Source organism: Phyllobates terribilis, unplaced genomic scaffold (genome assembly GCF_046119375.1).
Source record: "Phyllobates terribilis strain yellow unplaced genomic scaffold, ASM4611937v1 Scaffold_7__3_contigs__length_470593459, whole genome shotgun sequence".
Taxonomy (NCBI): domain Eukaryota; kingdom Metazoa; phylum Chordata; class Amphibia; order Anura; family Dendrobatidae; genus Phyllobates; species Phyllobates terribilis.
The window spans coordinates 291,213,244-291,229,648 of NW_027362767.1; the positions used below are offsets into that span (position 1 = coordinate 291,213,244).

General features: G+C 47.8%; 1 protein-coding gene across 1 annotated transcript in view; it reads right to left on the reverse strand.

The window, feature by feature from the left end:
* Positions 1-16,405, reverse strand: part of TEX11 (testis expressed 11) — a 321,481-nt gene that overhangs the window by 205,517 nt on the left and 99,559 nt on the right. Inside the window, exon 9 of the mRNA XM_073642366.1 lies at positions 2,473-2,568. Within this exon, the coding sequence (XP_073498467.1) occupies positions 2,473-2,568 (96 nt within the window). The remainder of the gene's footprint in view (positions 1-2,472; positions 2,569-16,405) is intronic.

Genomic DNA, 16,405 nt, shown 5'->3' on the forward strand with positions numbered 1-16,405 from the left:
TGGAACCTGTCAAGTGAAAAAACACTATTGACATGCAGATATGGGGTTAATCTGCAGGTTAATAGCGTTATGAACCAGCCCAGTGCTCGCACTTACAGTCCCACTGCCAGGAGGAAAGGAACTTTTTTCTTCCCAGCAGTGTTTGGCGTTGAGTCAAAGGAGTGGCGCCGTCACGGGTTTAGTCACCACTCTGTATATAGAGAGCGGCAGCTGTAACTGTGCCCTGGCACTGACTGACAGGCGACCTTAAAGCTGAGCTGCTGTCAGTCAGTGCTGGGAATGTGGTTACAGCCACCACCCACTATACACAGAGTAGTGACTGTACAGTGTCCATTTTAGGACATGCTCAGATATCAAAATTAAACATCAGAATTATGTCAGTTTGAGGCTAAATACCCTGTCTGAGAACTGATTTTGACAAGTGATCCTGACAAGTGACTTTTACAACTGTAATAATAATAAAAAAATATTCACTGTTCGCAGATGGGACTTAAACCCAAAACTCTACATCTAGAAGCCAGTGCACTAACCACTGAGCTATAAACTCAGCTGAGGAAAGCTAACCATTCTATTTGGTTATATGATTTTCAGTACAAACCTTGTCTGAAACTGATTGGAACTTTCAGAAATTCCTCCCCCAAGCCAAATTCAAATGATGTTTGATTTTGATGTGTGAGTCTTGTGTGTGACATTCTTCAAACATCAGAATCAGAATCATAATGACTTTTAGTCACCGAATATTTTCATGGTTGATCTCATAAGACAAGAAAAGCTGCCAGGCAGTATCCCTTGACTGAATAGTTCAATGGTACGGCATCAGCCTTTGAAACTACAATGTCTAGGTTCAAATTCCATTGGGAATGTTATTTTTTTGGGGTAATTATGCCTTTTTAGAACACAAGCTACAGGGATGTTTTACTTTTAATATCTATATCTAACATTCTGATTGTCATCCTAACGTGTTAAGAGTTTGCATGGTAAATTACATAGCCAAAGTAAATTGGGAGTTTGCAGCCAGTTCTTGGGTGGATGGAAGGAAAAATTTACAATAAAGAAATTTTATCATTAGACCCCTTTAAGAAATTATGCAAATGTACAGTCACTTGGAAATAGATATGTAGTAAATTAGTGCCTCCCAATTTAATTTGGCTAGGTAATTTACCATGCAAATAGACAGCGTGTCTGAAACTCTTAACACATCAGGATGACAATCAGAATGTCAGAAATTAAAAGCAAAACACCACTGTAGTTTGCTTGCTAAATAGGCATAATTACAAAAAAATAAAAATAACATCCCCAATGGGATATGAACCCAGACATTGTAGTTTCAGACAGAGATGCCTTACCATTGCGCTATCCAGTCAAGTGATACTGACTGGCAGCTTTTCTTGTCTTATGAGATCAACCATGAAAATACTCAGGGTGACTAAAAGTCATTGCGATTCTGATGTTTGAAGAAAGTCACACATCAGACTCACACATCAAAATCAAACATCATTTGAATTTGGCTTGGAGGAGGTATTTCTGAAAGTCCCAATCAGTTTCTGACAGGTTTGCACTGAAAATCATATAATCAAATAGAACTCATAGGTTTCTTCAACTGAGTTTATAGCTCAGTGGTTAGTGCAATGGCTTCTAGACACAGAATTTTGGGTTCAAGTCCCATCAGCAAACAGTGACTTTTTATTATTTTTACAGTTATAAAAGTCAATTATCAAAGTCACTTGTCAGGATCACTTGTCAGAATCAGTTCTCAGACAAGGTATTTAGCCTCAAACTGACATCATTCTGATGTTTGATTTTGATATGTGATCATGTCCTAAAATGGACACTGTATGACTGAACCCGTGTCGGCGCTACCCATGTGACTGAAAGCCGAACACTGCCAGGAGGAATAAAGTTCCTTTTCTACCGGCGGTGGGGCCCTAAGTGCGGGTCTGTATGATTATGGCAATACCAAATTTATATAGTTTATATAGTTTTATTTATGATTTACTATGAATGAACAATAAAAAGTACTATTGTATTACTATTGTAATATTTTATTACTTTTTTACAATAAAATCTCATTAAATAAATGCTTTTGTGTTGTCATATTCTGAAAGTAAAACTTTTTTTCTTTTTTTCATCAACCAGGGTGCATTAGGGTGTAAATGATTTTGTGGGACTAACATGACTTTTTGACAGCTTTTTAATCTATTTTTTTTATGGAGAGGTTAGCAAAGGACTTCACATTTTTGCATGGATTTTTTTATTTTTGAAAACATTTTTTGCCTGTGTTCCACTTTGGGACTTCAACACTGATTGATTGCTGTTAGGACTTGTGCAGACTACTGTATTTTCGATTTTCGGTCAGAGAGCGATCGGATAAAGTTTACTGACGGATTTTAGTAGTGACCGCATCTGGTCTCATCCAACAATAATAGTACCATTGTGTTTAATCACCTTAGTATATTTTAAAAGAAAAATTACCTCATTAGCTAATCGAACGGCATTAAGTGCTTTGTCATTATACATTCTGCTGTCCCACTCCAGATACACTGTGGCAAGTAATCTAAGAACTTTGGCCTACAGAAAAATGAAAATGATGTAGTTTTATTTTTCATTACACAGATGTGACAAAATACAATTACAATCTTGAAGCTGCATGAAAAAGAAGAGTCCTGTAGTGAAATTCAGAAGAAAACTAGTTCCCCGTGCCGTGAATGACAGGTGACAAAAAACATTAAGGCCTTGTTCACATGTTGCAAAAATGTTTATTCTGCTGCATTTTTTTGGGTGAAGAAAAAATACTGTGTTTAACAGTCCAAGCAAAGTGGATGTGATTTCATAAAAAAATAAGAAAAAAGCCAACACTCCGTTCTTCCTGAGAAATTCTGTGTTTATTGTGACACTTTAATCCATGTGCACCGCCCTGCACGTTTGGCGCTCTTTACAGAGCCAATGAACATGCAGGGATTACCAGCCAGTCACTGTAATGCCGCAGCCATGTTGGTTGTGGGCATTACAGTGATTGGCTGGCCGCACAGCGTCACCTCGAGTATTTAAAACCGGGCGCCGCCATCTTGGACACAGTCGCTCCGGGTCAGACAGTGTAGGGAGAGTGCTGCTGAGCTAGGGAGAGATTTATACTGCGAAATAGGTAGTGTAGGGTCTCTAAAGCCTGCAAAATCAAACAAACAGTCCTTCCGAGGACTAATATCCATCCCAGATAGACAAGGACTTGCACGGGGATAGTTGCAAGTCTGCATCTTCTGATGTGGCAAGGATCACTTCTGATGGGCACACTTTTAGGCAGTGACCTGGGTGTCAGAGATGCTTCCAGGGGTCTTCCCCATGCTGTCCCCATGTCTTTTCAGCACTGTATGCATGTGTCACACAGCACATGGCAAGATAAGGTTGTAAAATGTTAAAATGACATTTCCCGGTGAATGCATTCGTCACGGTTGAAAGCAATACAAAAGTGCAAAAACGCATAAAAAATGCTACTTGTGAACATAGCCCAAGGTGTGGAGGAGTATTTTTGGTTTTAGTTATTTCTTTTACCTTATACACAAGTCTTAACCCTGAAAAGGAAGTTCCTTAACATATTTCACAGGAAAACAGTTTCAGTTTCGTTTTTTAACGTTTTATTGTGAGCCCGTAAAAGTGGCTTAATACCTCTGACCACGTTGTTGACAGCAGTGACCTGGGGGTCAGAAATGGTTCCTGGGGCGATCCCGATGCTGTCCCCATGTCATTTGAGCACTGTCACTATCGTTTTGGGCACTTTTTATGCTTTCTACAGACTGCCAGGGGTGCCGCCACAAAAATGCTCGGGTCTCCCATAGACTAACATTGGGCTCGTTGCTCGGGTCGAGCCCCCGAGTATCACGGTGAGCTTGGCCCGAGCTTCGAGCACCCGAGCATTTTAGTGCTCGCTCAACACTACTGCCTATCATTTAGTCTGAACTGGATGATTCAGGGGTTACACACATCGTTTTGGTGATTTTATTGTTTCTGAAGCAGCTATAAATATGGAATTTTATTTCCGAAATGTGTCAGATGTTTGAGGATCTGTGTTCAATGACTTGAAGGGTTTTTTTTAATAAAAAATTTGTACTGTCCCCAACCTCAAGCTATAAAGATGAGATGCCCAGCCCAGTTCTATTATTTTTATAACACTTATAATTCAGTGTGACAGGAGCTGCTCCTCACTGCTCCACATCTGGGACATTATGTCACACAGCAGTGTGAAACTCCCTGCTGTGAGTAACAGCCAGTCAGAGAAGAGGTGGCATGGCCTGCTCACCTCAGACTGCAGACAATGAAACATTATCAGGGGGCTGGCGTGACAGGAGCTGCTCTTCACTGCTCGCCTGGTCACCTGGCTGTCTGGGACGTTACATCAGCGTGCAGATCCATGCTGTTACTATCAGCCAGTCTCGTGATAATAGCTGTTTCTCTGCAGAGAATAGGGGGCAAGGCAACGCCAACTCTTTTCGGACTGGCTGTTACTCACAGAGGTAGGTGAACAATGCTGCGTGACATAACGTCCCAGACGTGCGAGAGGAGCAGTGAGGAGCAGCTTCTGTCACACTGAATTGCAAGTGTTATAAAGATAAATAGAACTGCACTGGGCATCTCATATTTATAGTTTATGAGGGCAGGGACAGTACAAATTTTTTTTTATCTCCACGGAGTACCTCTTTAAGCACATGGATTAAAGTGTCACGATAAACATGAAGTTTCTCAGGAAGAATGAAGTGCCAGCTTTTTTCTTATTTCTCATATGGATATGCCCTTCTCAGGCTACTGAACACTGTGGATACATTGATTGCAGGTGTGTGGTTTGTCTTTTTTTCGTTTGATTTCATGAAAACTCCTGGCCACTGTAAATTTAAAGATGCTTTTGAAGTGTACGTTTTTGGTGCGATTTTTTTCTCTATAGGCTCTATAGCCTGAAAAAATATTAATATAAAACAGTTTAAAACCCCACAGTGTCCCCTTCTGTAATCTATGCGACCAATCACGCCAGTGAGAATGCCTCGCTCCAGCAAGCGGGACCCAGAGCTCCGCTCAGTGAGTGACAGGACACAGCTCGCTGAGCACAGCTCCGGGGCCCACTCGCTGCAGGAGTCATTCTCCCTGGCTCCTCGGCGTGATCGGTCACAGGAATACTAACATGGCAGCCATTTGAAACATGTTGTTACCCAGGGAACAATTAGTAAATTATAAAATTAAAAATCCCTCCATTCTTGAAGATTTTTAATGAATGGTAAATTGCAAAGTTGCTTATTTTTACAAGCACTTTGCAATTTTACCCATTTAAGAAAACAAGGCCACCCCTTTGAATGACAATGTCGAAGATTGTCACCAGAATTTAAAAGGTTAAATAGCAGCAATCAAACCAAGCACTACTTGCTGCTGTTAATGCGGATACACCTGGATCCATAAGAAGCTGTTAAATTGTTTTTATTGCAAGTATTATAAAATGACAGAAAACAATGTGTGAAGGTATCTCAAGTGTTTTCAGTCATTTCCATTGTTACACAGGTTGAAAAAAAGACACAGGTCCATCAAGTTCAACCTTTCTCCACCAATTATACATTTTTTGTCACTAATTTATCTATAACCCACAATTTTATGTATACTGGGGAAATTGTATTGGAATCAATCCTGGATTAGGTTGAAAAGATCGGCTTCAAAAACGATGTAGTATTCCATCCTACACCTCACATTTTCAGGCACCCACCTGAAGCTTCAGGGCTACCTCTGTGGTGTCAGTACTTGCTTGAAAACAGATTATATTTTAATACACATTTTATGGTAGCTATTAAAGGGCCTTATTTCATAGCAACTTGTTTTTACAGTATTGTGGTATAAGTCTGACACTGGGCAGTATGACAGAATTGCAGTTTACATTCAACTAGCCTTCCAAAAAAACGTTATGTATACACTAGTGATGAGCGAGCCTGCTCGTTTCTGCTCTGCACTCACCCGAGCATCTCACTGCTCGAGATGCTCGGCGCTCTGTAAGTCGTGTACTGGGAGTGTTCTTCAGGACACGGCGGGGCCATGGGCGAGAAAACCGACTCTTCCATAGTTTGATCCCAAAAGAACTATTTTACTTATTTAAGTGTATATTTTCACTCAGACAATACAGAAACATTTAAATATTATGCAAACATTAGTCAACAGCTGGAACCTCTGTGCTATTACCGCCTATTACCGTTTTACACCCTAAGAATTGGATTAATTATATGCATGTAATGTACTGATTAGCCTGTGGTACAACTGACGCGCCCCCTGGGCCATATTCTTTAGGGGAATACCCGGAGCCGGATCAGATGGGAGTTGTAGTCTTCCGAGTGGCTGTGACCCGGTCCGTGCCCAGGGTGTCAAACTCAGTTGTATGTGGCAGTCCTACAGATGTTATTAAGTTCTTAATGTCGACTACGCCACCCGTTGTATTGCGGTCACTATGGCCGCCGCTGCAGCAGGGTCCGCTGAGGCTGATGGTGTAGGTGCAGCTTTTGATGGTATAACCCCCAACGGGTGGGGTATAGCCTCAGGGGGTCAGGTGCAGAGGATGGGGGTTGTGGTGGTGCAGCATAGATGTAATTAAGTGAAGACAGAGTCGGGTTGTGCAGTTTAGGGTATTTACTTACTGCTGATGTTCCGGTCACTCCAGCTTCAAGTGACCACCCGAGCCGTGCTGCGTCCACCAGGTCCTGGATCCAGCCAACCCCCAAGCAAGTCCGGAGCGTGACCCTGAGCTCTCCTTCTGTCCTGTCTTCTGGCCGTCCCCACCAGGGATCTACCTAGGTCCAGCTCCCTCGGGCCTTCTGTTGGGAGACCCTTGGCCTTGGGTTCCCTGACCCTACATGTGGTTTGCCTTCAGGGTAGATGTGGTGGGTGATCGTGGCAGATCAATCCTGCCCACGACCTCCGGTTCCTGGCTAAGGTGTGCTGTAGCCTCTGCCAGCTTGGGATCCGGTACCCAGTTGCCAACTCTTCACCCGGTGATGGACTTTGGGTTCTCAGAGTCCTTTTCTTTTACCCCCTCTGGGTCTTTCTTCCTTTCTCCTCTCTCTCTCTCTGGGGCTGCTCTGCTCCTCTTCCTCTGACTTCTCACAGACTGACCGACTGTGGCTGACTGACTTCTCTGCAAAGGCTGACAGACTGACCCTGTTCTTTGATGGTGCCCACCTTATATACTCCCTCTATGTGTGAGCCCAGGTGACCAGCACCCAATGAGCTCCTATCTTTACCCAGGCTGCTCCCCCTATCTGCCCCTACACTACTTGGGATGTACCACCCCCCTCCCACTCCAGCCAGGAACAGACTCGGTCGTACCTGCACATTTCTAAGTGGGAGTACCGTTGGTCTGCTCCTCGGAAATGGGATGTGTGTAGTGCATGCAGCCTACCGAGCTCAGTTCCACACTCCATCCTTACCCGGGAGTGGAATATCACACCTCTGGGTTGAGGTGCAATACCCCTGTAGCAGCCGAATCCTCAGGGTGCTACATTCCCCCCTGGTAAATCACAGCACGTCCTCGGGCTGTAAGATAAAAACAACACCAAAACATACATTTTTTTTTTTCCATAAAACAACATAATAAAACATATAAAATAACATACATTAGCAGCATCATCATATAAAACATTCTCGTCGCCTCTGGCTCCTCCTCCGGTCACTGTGCAACGTGTGACCGGGTAAAGTGCGACAGTCTCTCTAGAAAACTGGTTTTCCTATAAAACCGGTAGGGGGCGCTTTAGGACGCGCAACTATATACAGGGATTATGGCCGCTCTCAGTCCTCGGCCAGGTATTGGGGAGGAATGACCGCTCTCAGTCCTCGGTCAGTGGGATTTAGGGAAATACGGGTAACAGTTCACACTTGCTGGTCCCAACGGGGACTATATTAGCAACAGTAACAGTTTCAGTTCACGGTGCCCCGACGGGCAACTATATACAGCTTCTGCTTCGCTGTACTTAACGACGACGTCCTCCTGCTCTTTCTTTGTGGTTACCTTTAGCTTCAGACCCGTCCGGGTCCTCTTGCTCTTCCTCCTCACACCGCAGCTCTTCCTCCGTCAGACGATGCACATGGAGGGCGTAGGGTCCTTTGGCACACTTGTGCCGGGTGAAGGTGACCTCGTCCCCGATGTAAAGGTCACGACCTCTGTGTCCCTCCGGTAGGTGGGACTCAACGTCTCTCCTCGTCACGAAGACGTCGCCTAGGGTGCGGTGGTCTCGGATGAAGCCCCACTCATGCTGCATGTTAAACTTTATCACAGTCCCGGTGGTGCGGGGACTATGCGCTGCACGGGGGTCTCTCCTGGCCCGGCTCTTCTGCTCCGCGCTCCTTATTTGAGCTTGCTGTTCCCGGACCCGCCTCTCTCTCCGCTCCCTCTCGAAGACCTCGAGCTGTTGGCGGCAGCACTCAGCACGCTCCGCTGCAGCTGCCCGAGTCTCCTGAGTGAACCCCATGAGATCTTCTCCGGTGGGGTCCCACTCAAACTGTGCTTCCTCTAGCGGGGGCGAGATCCTCTTAACGGGCTTTGGAGCCGGGATCAGGGGCTCGTCTAGGGGTCTCTCTTTCCGGAGTCGAGGATGGTGAAACTCCGGTGGCCATATGAAGGGCTGCCCATCCGGGCACGTATGTTGGGCGAACAGATCTTCTCCCAGATGCGGCACTTTTGGTCTTATGGGCGCGGTGGTGTTAGCGCCCGGGTTGCCCGGGCCTTGCGGCCAGGCCGGGGGTATCTGGAAGGTGAAGGGCACCGTAAGGACGGCGGCGCCCTGGGCTACTTGGCCCTGCGACCAGGCCGGGGGCTCCGCGGAGGTAGGGGGCGCTGTTGATATTGCGGCGCCCGGGGGTACTAGGCCTTGCGACCAGGCTGGTGGTACTTCCTGCTTGGTCACGCTCGGGGTCGAGGCGTGTGACGTCACAGGGGTCGCGGCTCCCGTTTGAGGCCTAGTCTGCGGCGGTGACGTTGCAGCGACGGGCACGGCAGGATAGACTTCGGGCTCTGCGACGGGGAGCTGGGGCAGGTACGCGGTTTCCCGGTTTGGGGTATAGACGTCCCCTTTACCTGCCTCCACTCGTTCGGCTCCCTTCTCGGCGCCGTCTCCGGCCTTGAGTCCTCCCGCGCCATCCTCAGAGGCGGTCTGTCTCCTCGTCTTGGGTGGCGTGCTCCGCTGACGGGTCTCGGTCTGCTGGGCCATCTCTCGGCTCCACTCCGCCAACGTCTCTCGCTGCACCCGGGCCATCCTCCTTGCGAGGCCCTCCAGAGCGGTCTGCGCACACTCCCGATCTCGGGGAAGCTGTGCTAGGACCTCCACTAGGCCTAGTGGGGTCGTTGTTTCTAGCAGGCTCCTGACCAACGGGTCGGTGCTGCTCTGCTCTCCTCCTGTTGTCTCCAGCAGGCTCCTGGCCAGCGGGCCGGTGCTGCTCTGCTCTCTCGCCATCTCCGGGTAAGCTCCTCCGATACTCTTCTCCAGGCTTCTTGCCTCCGGGTGCGCTCGCTCCAGACTGCTCCAAGCGACACCCATCTTTGCTCTCTTCTTCTCAGTCCTCCCACTTCGAGGGCGGTCCCGGGGCCGCTTGGTGATTGTCAGCTCCAGGGGCAGTTCTTTCACGCTGACAGACACCTCTAGCATCACAGTCTCTGTTGGTGGGGGCGGTTTCCACTTTTGGCGCCATTTTCGGTCCTGGCCCACGATGGGAGGTGGCCTGCCGCCACCCTCTGGCACGCCCATAATGGCGTCCGCTCTTCCAAGGCGGGAAACCTTTGGAAATGGCGGGAATAGTCTCCCAGTGGCGGGAAACTCTGCAGATGGCGGGAAAAAGCTGTTAATGGCGGACAACCGGCGGGAATCGACCTGTGATGGAGTCCGATGGCGGGGACCCTCCGGAACCGGCAGGAGACTTCTTTTTGAGGTAAACTTGTTCTTTTCTTCAGGCACGCAGTACCCGGGTGTTGCGGGCACGTAATCCTGCCGACTACGCCAAAGTTGACGCGCCCCCTGGGCCATATTCTTTAGGGGAATACCCGGAGCCGGATCAGATGGGAGTTGTAGTCTTCCGAGTGGCTGTGACCCGGTCCGTGCCCAGGGTGTCAAACTCAGTTGTATGTGGCAGTCCTACAGATGTTATTAAGTTCTTAATGTCGACTACGCCACCCGTTGTATTGCGGTCACTATGGCCGCCGCTGCAGCAGGGTCCGCTGAGGCTGATGGTGTAGGTGCAGCTTTTGATGGTATAACCCCCAACGGGTGGGGTATAGCCTCAGGGGGTCAGGTGCAGAGGATGGGGGTTGTGGTGGTGCAGCATAGATGTAATTAAGTGAAGACAGAGTCGGGTTGTGCAGTTTAGGGTATTTACTTACTGCTGATGTTCCGGTCACTCCAGCTTCAAGTGACCACCCGAGCCGTGCTGCGTCCACCAGGTCCTGGATCCAGCCAACCCCCAAGCAAGTCCGGAGCGTGACCCTGAGCTCTCCTTCTGTCCTGTCTTCTGGCCGTCCCCACCAGGGATCTACCTAGGTCCAGCTCCCTCGGGCCTTCTGTTGGGAGACCCTTGGCCTTGGGTTCCCTGACCCTACATGTGGTTTGCCTTCAGGGTAGATGTGGTGGGTGATCGTGGCAGATCAATCCTGCCCACGACCTCCGGTTCCTGGCTAAGGTGTGCTGTAGCCTCTGCCAGCTTGGGATCCGGTACCCAGTTGCCAACTCTTCACCCGGTGATGGACTTTGGGTTCTCAGAGTCCTTTTCTTTTACCCCCTCTGGGTCTTTCTTCCTTTCTCCTCTCTCTCTCTCTGGGGCTGCTCTGCTCCTCTTCCTCTGACTTCTCACAGACTGACCGACTGTGGCTGACTGACTTCTCTGCAAAGGCTGACAGACTGACCCTGTTCTTTGATGGTGCCCACCTTATATACTCCCTCTATGTGTGAGCCCAGGTGACCAGCACCCAATGAGCTCCTATCTTTACCCAGGCTGCTCCCCCTATCTGCCCCTACACTACTTGGGATGTACCACCCCCCTCCCACTCCAGCCAGGAACAGACTCGGTCGTACCTGCACATTTCTAAGTGGGAGTACCGTTGGTCTGCTCCTCGGAAATGGGATGTGTGTAGTGCATGCAGCCTACCGAGCTCAGTTCCACACTCCATCCTTACCCGGGAGTGGAATATCACACCTCTGGGTTGAGGTGCAATACCCCTGTAGCAGCCGAATCCTCAGGGTGCTACACAACACTGAGGTTTTACAATCTTACAAATATTTCCTCTATTTCCCTAACCAAATTTCCCTTTCCCTTCCCGTAGTGTTTACAGAGAAACAGTCCGTCCTCAACTCTATCGAAAATACCCAAAACAAACTACGGTGACAGCCGTTTAGCTGTAAATATAGTCGTACGCAGTTGAATAACTGTCCAGTACTAAAATGATGTGCAGAAACTTTCTCCTGTAACAAAATAAGAGTTCAAGTATGGTCCGGAGTCCGTTATGTGCAATGTCGGCACCTCAAAGTGGATTGGGATTTACTTCAGTTATTAAACCAGCATAAACTGTGGCAGCGAATCTGAAAGTTCTGGACGCTGGTATTAGCAACAAACGTTGTGTGAAGAAGTTAATATACCTAACTAACTACAGGCAATATCTTAGCCTGAATATTTTGTCGCCAAAATTTTATATTATGCGTGAACAGTTGCTCACTGCGGGGCCCCTTCAACAGATGAGCGGTACCATTGATGCTTGTAGCTTAATTTCTCAGTGGTGTCCAACACCTCTTCACTGTAGGTCCCAGCCTTTATCGTCTCACTCTCTGGACAACGTTTCTGACAGGAATTTCCTCAAACTTGGACAGGTTCCGATCGTGAGCAAGCTCAGCTTCAACATGCCGTTTCTCTGGTGTCAATGGGGTGTTCTCACAAGCAGAAGCTGCTGAATTCCCTTCCAGCGTGTCCTCTTCTGTTCAGGACATATTTCAGACTACCCCCAAGATGGCCGCTCCACTTATTCCTGTCAAGTACTTTTCAACTGTCCACTGGGAATTCCCCTGAGCACAGTAACTAAGCCCCTCCCACACTGGAGCTAGACCAATCACCAACTGTCTCCGTTAGTTGCTGGGCAAACTTCATCCTTCACTGTACTGCAGTCACTACCCCTTAACAACATGCACTGAACTTCTTATCATCAATACATTAACTGCTTATTCTCCTTATATAATCATGTAATACAATGTCTTTTAAATCATTCATAGAGTTAAAACCTTACATCAAAATATATATACAGTCTTTCAACAAGTACAGTGTTACACTGGTGTGGATACAGATTTGCTCAATCATATCACTCTGGTGAATCGACACACATCTCACAGCTCGGCAAGTACTTCCAGGATGCTCGGGCGGGAGCTCGAATTCCCGCCCTGCATGTTTGGCGCTGTTTTAACAGCGAATAAACATGCAGGGATTGCCTGCCACTCACTGTAATGCCACAGCCATGTTGGTTGTGGCATTACAGTGATTGGCTAGCTGCATAGCATCATCGGGTCTATATCAGACAGGGCAGCACGGTGGCTCAGTGGTTAGCACTGCAGTCTTGCAGCACTGGGGGCCTGGGTTCAAATCCCAACATCTGGGATCAAATCAACAACATCTGCAAGGAGTTTGTATGTTCTCCCCATGTTTGTGTGGGTTTCCTCCAGGTTCTCCAGTTTCCTCCCACACTCCAAAGACATACTGATAGGGAATTTAGATTGTGAGTCCCAATGGGGACAGTGATGATGATGTCTGTAAAGCACTGTGGAATCAATGGCGCTATATAAGTGAGTAAAATCTATAAAAATGTAAATGTTCATTTGTTCAAAATCTTAAATCTCCAAAAAGTTCTTCACTGATTGCTTTGTAACTTTGACACAACGTTGCATTCAAATACACGCATGTTTTTATATACTTACTATGTTTTTATACACCAGCTGTTGGATGTAAAAGCAACAGCAAGAGGGGGGTGTTACGAGCTCAGTCCCAGGCTGACTCTCCCCGGCTGCCTGGCATTCTCCCCCACCTAGTGACATCTCATTCATAAACCCTTCTCCCTCTCCTTCATTCACCCCAGCCGCTGCCTGTGCTGTGCTCCTTTCATGTCCCCCGTGGGGGTTGAGGGGATGGGGAATGACCAGACCATCTGTTCGAGGTCGAAAGACGCTGCTGCTCATCATCACAACCGCCTGAGAGGCGGCTGCCTCTGCTCTCCGGCACCGCTGCTGCGGCTTCATCTTCTCAGCAGGTGAGTCTGATTTCTGACTGCGCAACATCAAGCGGGGGAGAGAGGGAAGAAGAGATGGAGGCTTCACGGAGAGCCACAGGTAATGGCCTCCGCTCTGGGCCCTGAGGTGGGCCTCGCAGCAGTGGACAGATACTGAGCCAGTGCAAATCCCACTGCGCCACAGGTGGGAGCAGCGCTGTGATTTGGCCGGTACCGGCCCGGGACATGTCAAGCGGATCACCCCCTCCTCCACTGCCGCCTGCCTTCATCTCTGCGCCCCTTCCTGTCACATTCCCTCTGTTCTAGAGAATTGCAAAACTATCAATCCCTGACATGACCAGCTCCATTGTGACACCTGACAGCAAGAACCGACCTCTTTAGTGACCTGTGCAGAGTACAATTAATGAGCAACGTTGTTGAAGCAACAATCTTGACAGGACCTTTCAAAGGTGAAAATGTCCTCATTCCTATGATTCCAACAGATATGCCATTTCAATTTAAGAGAGTGCAATTCCCAATTTGATTGGCGTTTGCAATCAGCATCAACAAAGCTCAGGGCCAATCTTTAGAATTGTGCTGTTCAAATCTAGACACGGATTGCTTCTCACATGGACAATTATATGTTGCATGTTCTAGAGTCGGCAAACTAGACAATCTCTTTATCTACACAGACAATGGAACAACAAAAAATATTGTATACCCACAAGCATTGTGAAATTAAATATTTTAGAAACGTGCGCTTTCTCTTTTCTTTCTTTTCCATTTAACCAGACTGAGCCACAGCAACGCGAGGCCGAGTACAGCTAGTAAATAAATAAATAACCTTATGCTCGTCACAGTCTACCCTTTAGACAGGCAGTGTAGGGAGAGGTGCTGCTGAGCTAGGGAGAGAATTGGCAGTTTATTAGTTAGGTATTCAAGAGCAATACACATCTGAACTATGAGTCCTTCTAAGAACTACTCCAGCTGCATATCAGTCCTGGTGATAGCAGGAGTTAGGCAGGCAGAGTTTGTGGAGAGTGTATAGAGCAGAATATGGTCCATTGTACGTTCTGTCTGCTGCTGTTAGAGATATCCATAGCCCTATCAGGGCTAATTTTTTTTTTTGCTCTTAATCCTGATTATTTGCTTAAAAAGCAATGTAATACACAATTTTTACTGCTCCATTTACTTGTTAGCAGAATACAGCCAGATTTGGTTGATTTTATCTGCATTGCCGTATTGTGGAAGCAGAGAAACTTGTCCATCAGACGTGATCCGATATTACTGCCGTAATAATCGTGACATTTTTTGGATCGTGCCAAATATTACACTTCAGTTAAAGTCTGCCAGTTGTGTGTTCTTCAACCTATTCACACTTGGTCGCTGACCAATACCGTATCTATAAGGTCACTGCCTAAAACCGTGGTTGAAGCCGGAACAGTGTGAAAAGGTTGTTGGTTGGATAGCAGATAATGCTTCCAGTCACTTTGCCACCACTACCACCCTGTCTTCCACACGGTCAAGTCTCAGTAGCCGTGAGTCTGGACCACATATTCCTCACCCTGATCCTCCTTCCTCCCACCATGCCGAGTGCCCGGAGACAAGTGATCCCACACTTGGACAGTCCGAAGAGTTGTTCACTTTCCCATTTATAGATTCGGGCCTTGCGATATAGTGCAAGCAGTGAAAAAAGGTCATCTGAGGTGTGCCAAATTTTCTGTGATACAAACACTGAAAAGTTTTCTCAGCGTCGAAATATGATAATTTAAAATGGGCAAGGTGCGTGGTAAAGGACAGGTAAGTGGACGTGATGCTGAAGGTGAGCGCAGAGGCCGAGGCAGTGGGCAAGGTGAAATTGTGTCTGCTGCGGGGGCACAACAATCACACACATCATGTCGACCTAGCTTCCTGTCCCACTTTTTAGGGGGGCACGGTACACCACTCTTGAAGCCAGATCAGTGTGAAAAGGTTGTTGGTTGGATAGCACAAAATGCTTCCAGTCAGTTTGCCAGCACCTCCCTGTCTTCCACATGGTCAAGTCTCAGTAGCCATGAGTCTGGACCACATAATCATCACCTTGATCCTTCTTCCTACCGCCATGCTGAGTGCCGGGAGACAAGTGATGCTACACTTGGACAGTCCGAAGAGCTGTTCACATTTCCATTTATAGATTCTGACCTCTCGCCCTGTCCACTTCAAGTGGGACATGAGGAGATCACATGTAGCGATGCCCAAATATTTGAGCAGCCACGGTCACAAGAAGGCGATGGTGGTAAAGTGCAATTACTGTCGCAAGAGGTGGATGATGATGAGACATAATTACCAGCAAGTCAGGAGGATGACTAGGTTGCAGAAGTGGAAGACAAGGTGGTGGACGATGAAGTCTCTGACCCAACCGGGGAAGGTGACATGCAGAGCGAGTACAGCAGCACAGAGGGGGAGGGATCCGCCGCACCACAATAGGCAGGAAGGGGCAGTGAGGTGGCCAGAGACACGAGATGGGCAACTGTTCCCCAGAGCACCAAGACGGGGGAAGTTGCCAAGCCAAGGGTTAGGTGTTCCCCTGTCTATGATGCAGGCGAAGATCCCTCCCACCCTGCACCTATAGTTGCACACTAGCACCACCATCAGCAACATGTTCACTTCCTTGCCCCAGCGGGGCATTCAGTTGTCCCTATCCCAGTCCTTGGAATGCAAGCATAAATACGCAGCCACCCACCTACAGGCCACAATACTAAATGGCCAGATTTATAGACTGCTTGCCCTGGAAATGTTGCCGTTTAGGCTTGTGGAGATGGAAGGTTTCCGCAACCTCATGGTTGCGGCCGTCCCTCGGTACTTGGTCCCCAGCCACCACTATTTCTCCTGGTGTGCCGTCCCCGCCTTACACAAGCACATGTCCCATAACATTACCCGTTCCCTGACCAACGCAGTTACTGGGAAGATCCACTTAACCATAGACACGTGAGCAAGTGCTTGTGGCAAGGGATGCTACATTTCACTGATGGCACACTGGATGAATACTATGGAAGCTGAACCCAGTTGGACCATGGGACGGAACACGTGCTACCAACGCCTAGGATTGCAGACCCTGGTTCAATCAGGGTTTCCCCCATCTTCTTCAGCAGTTCCTGCACCTCCTCTTCCTCACCTCCATCTCCGAAATGT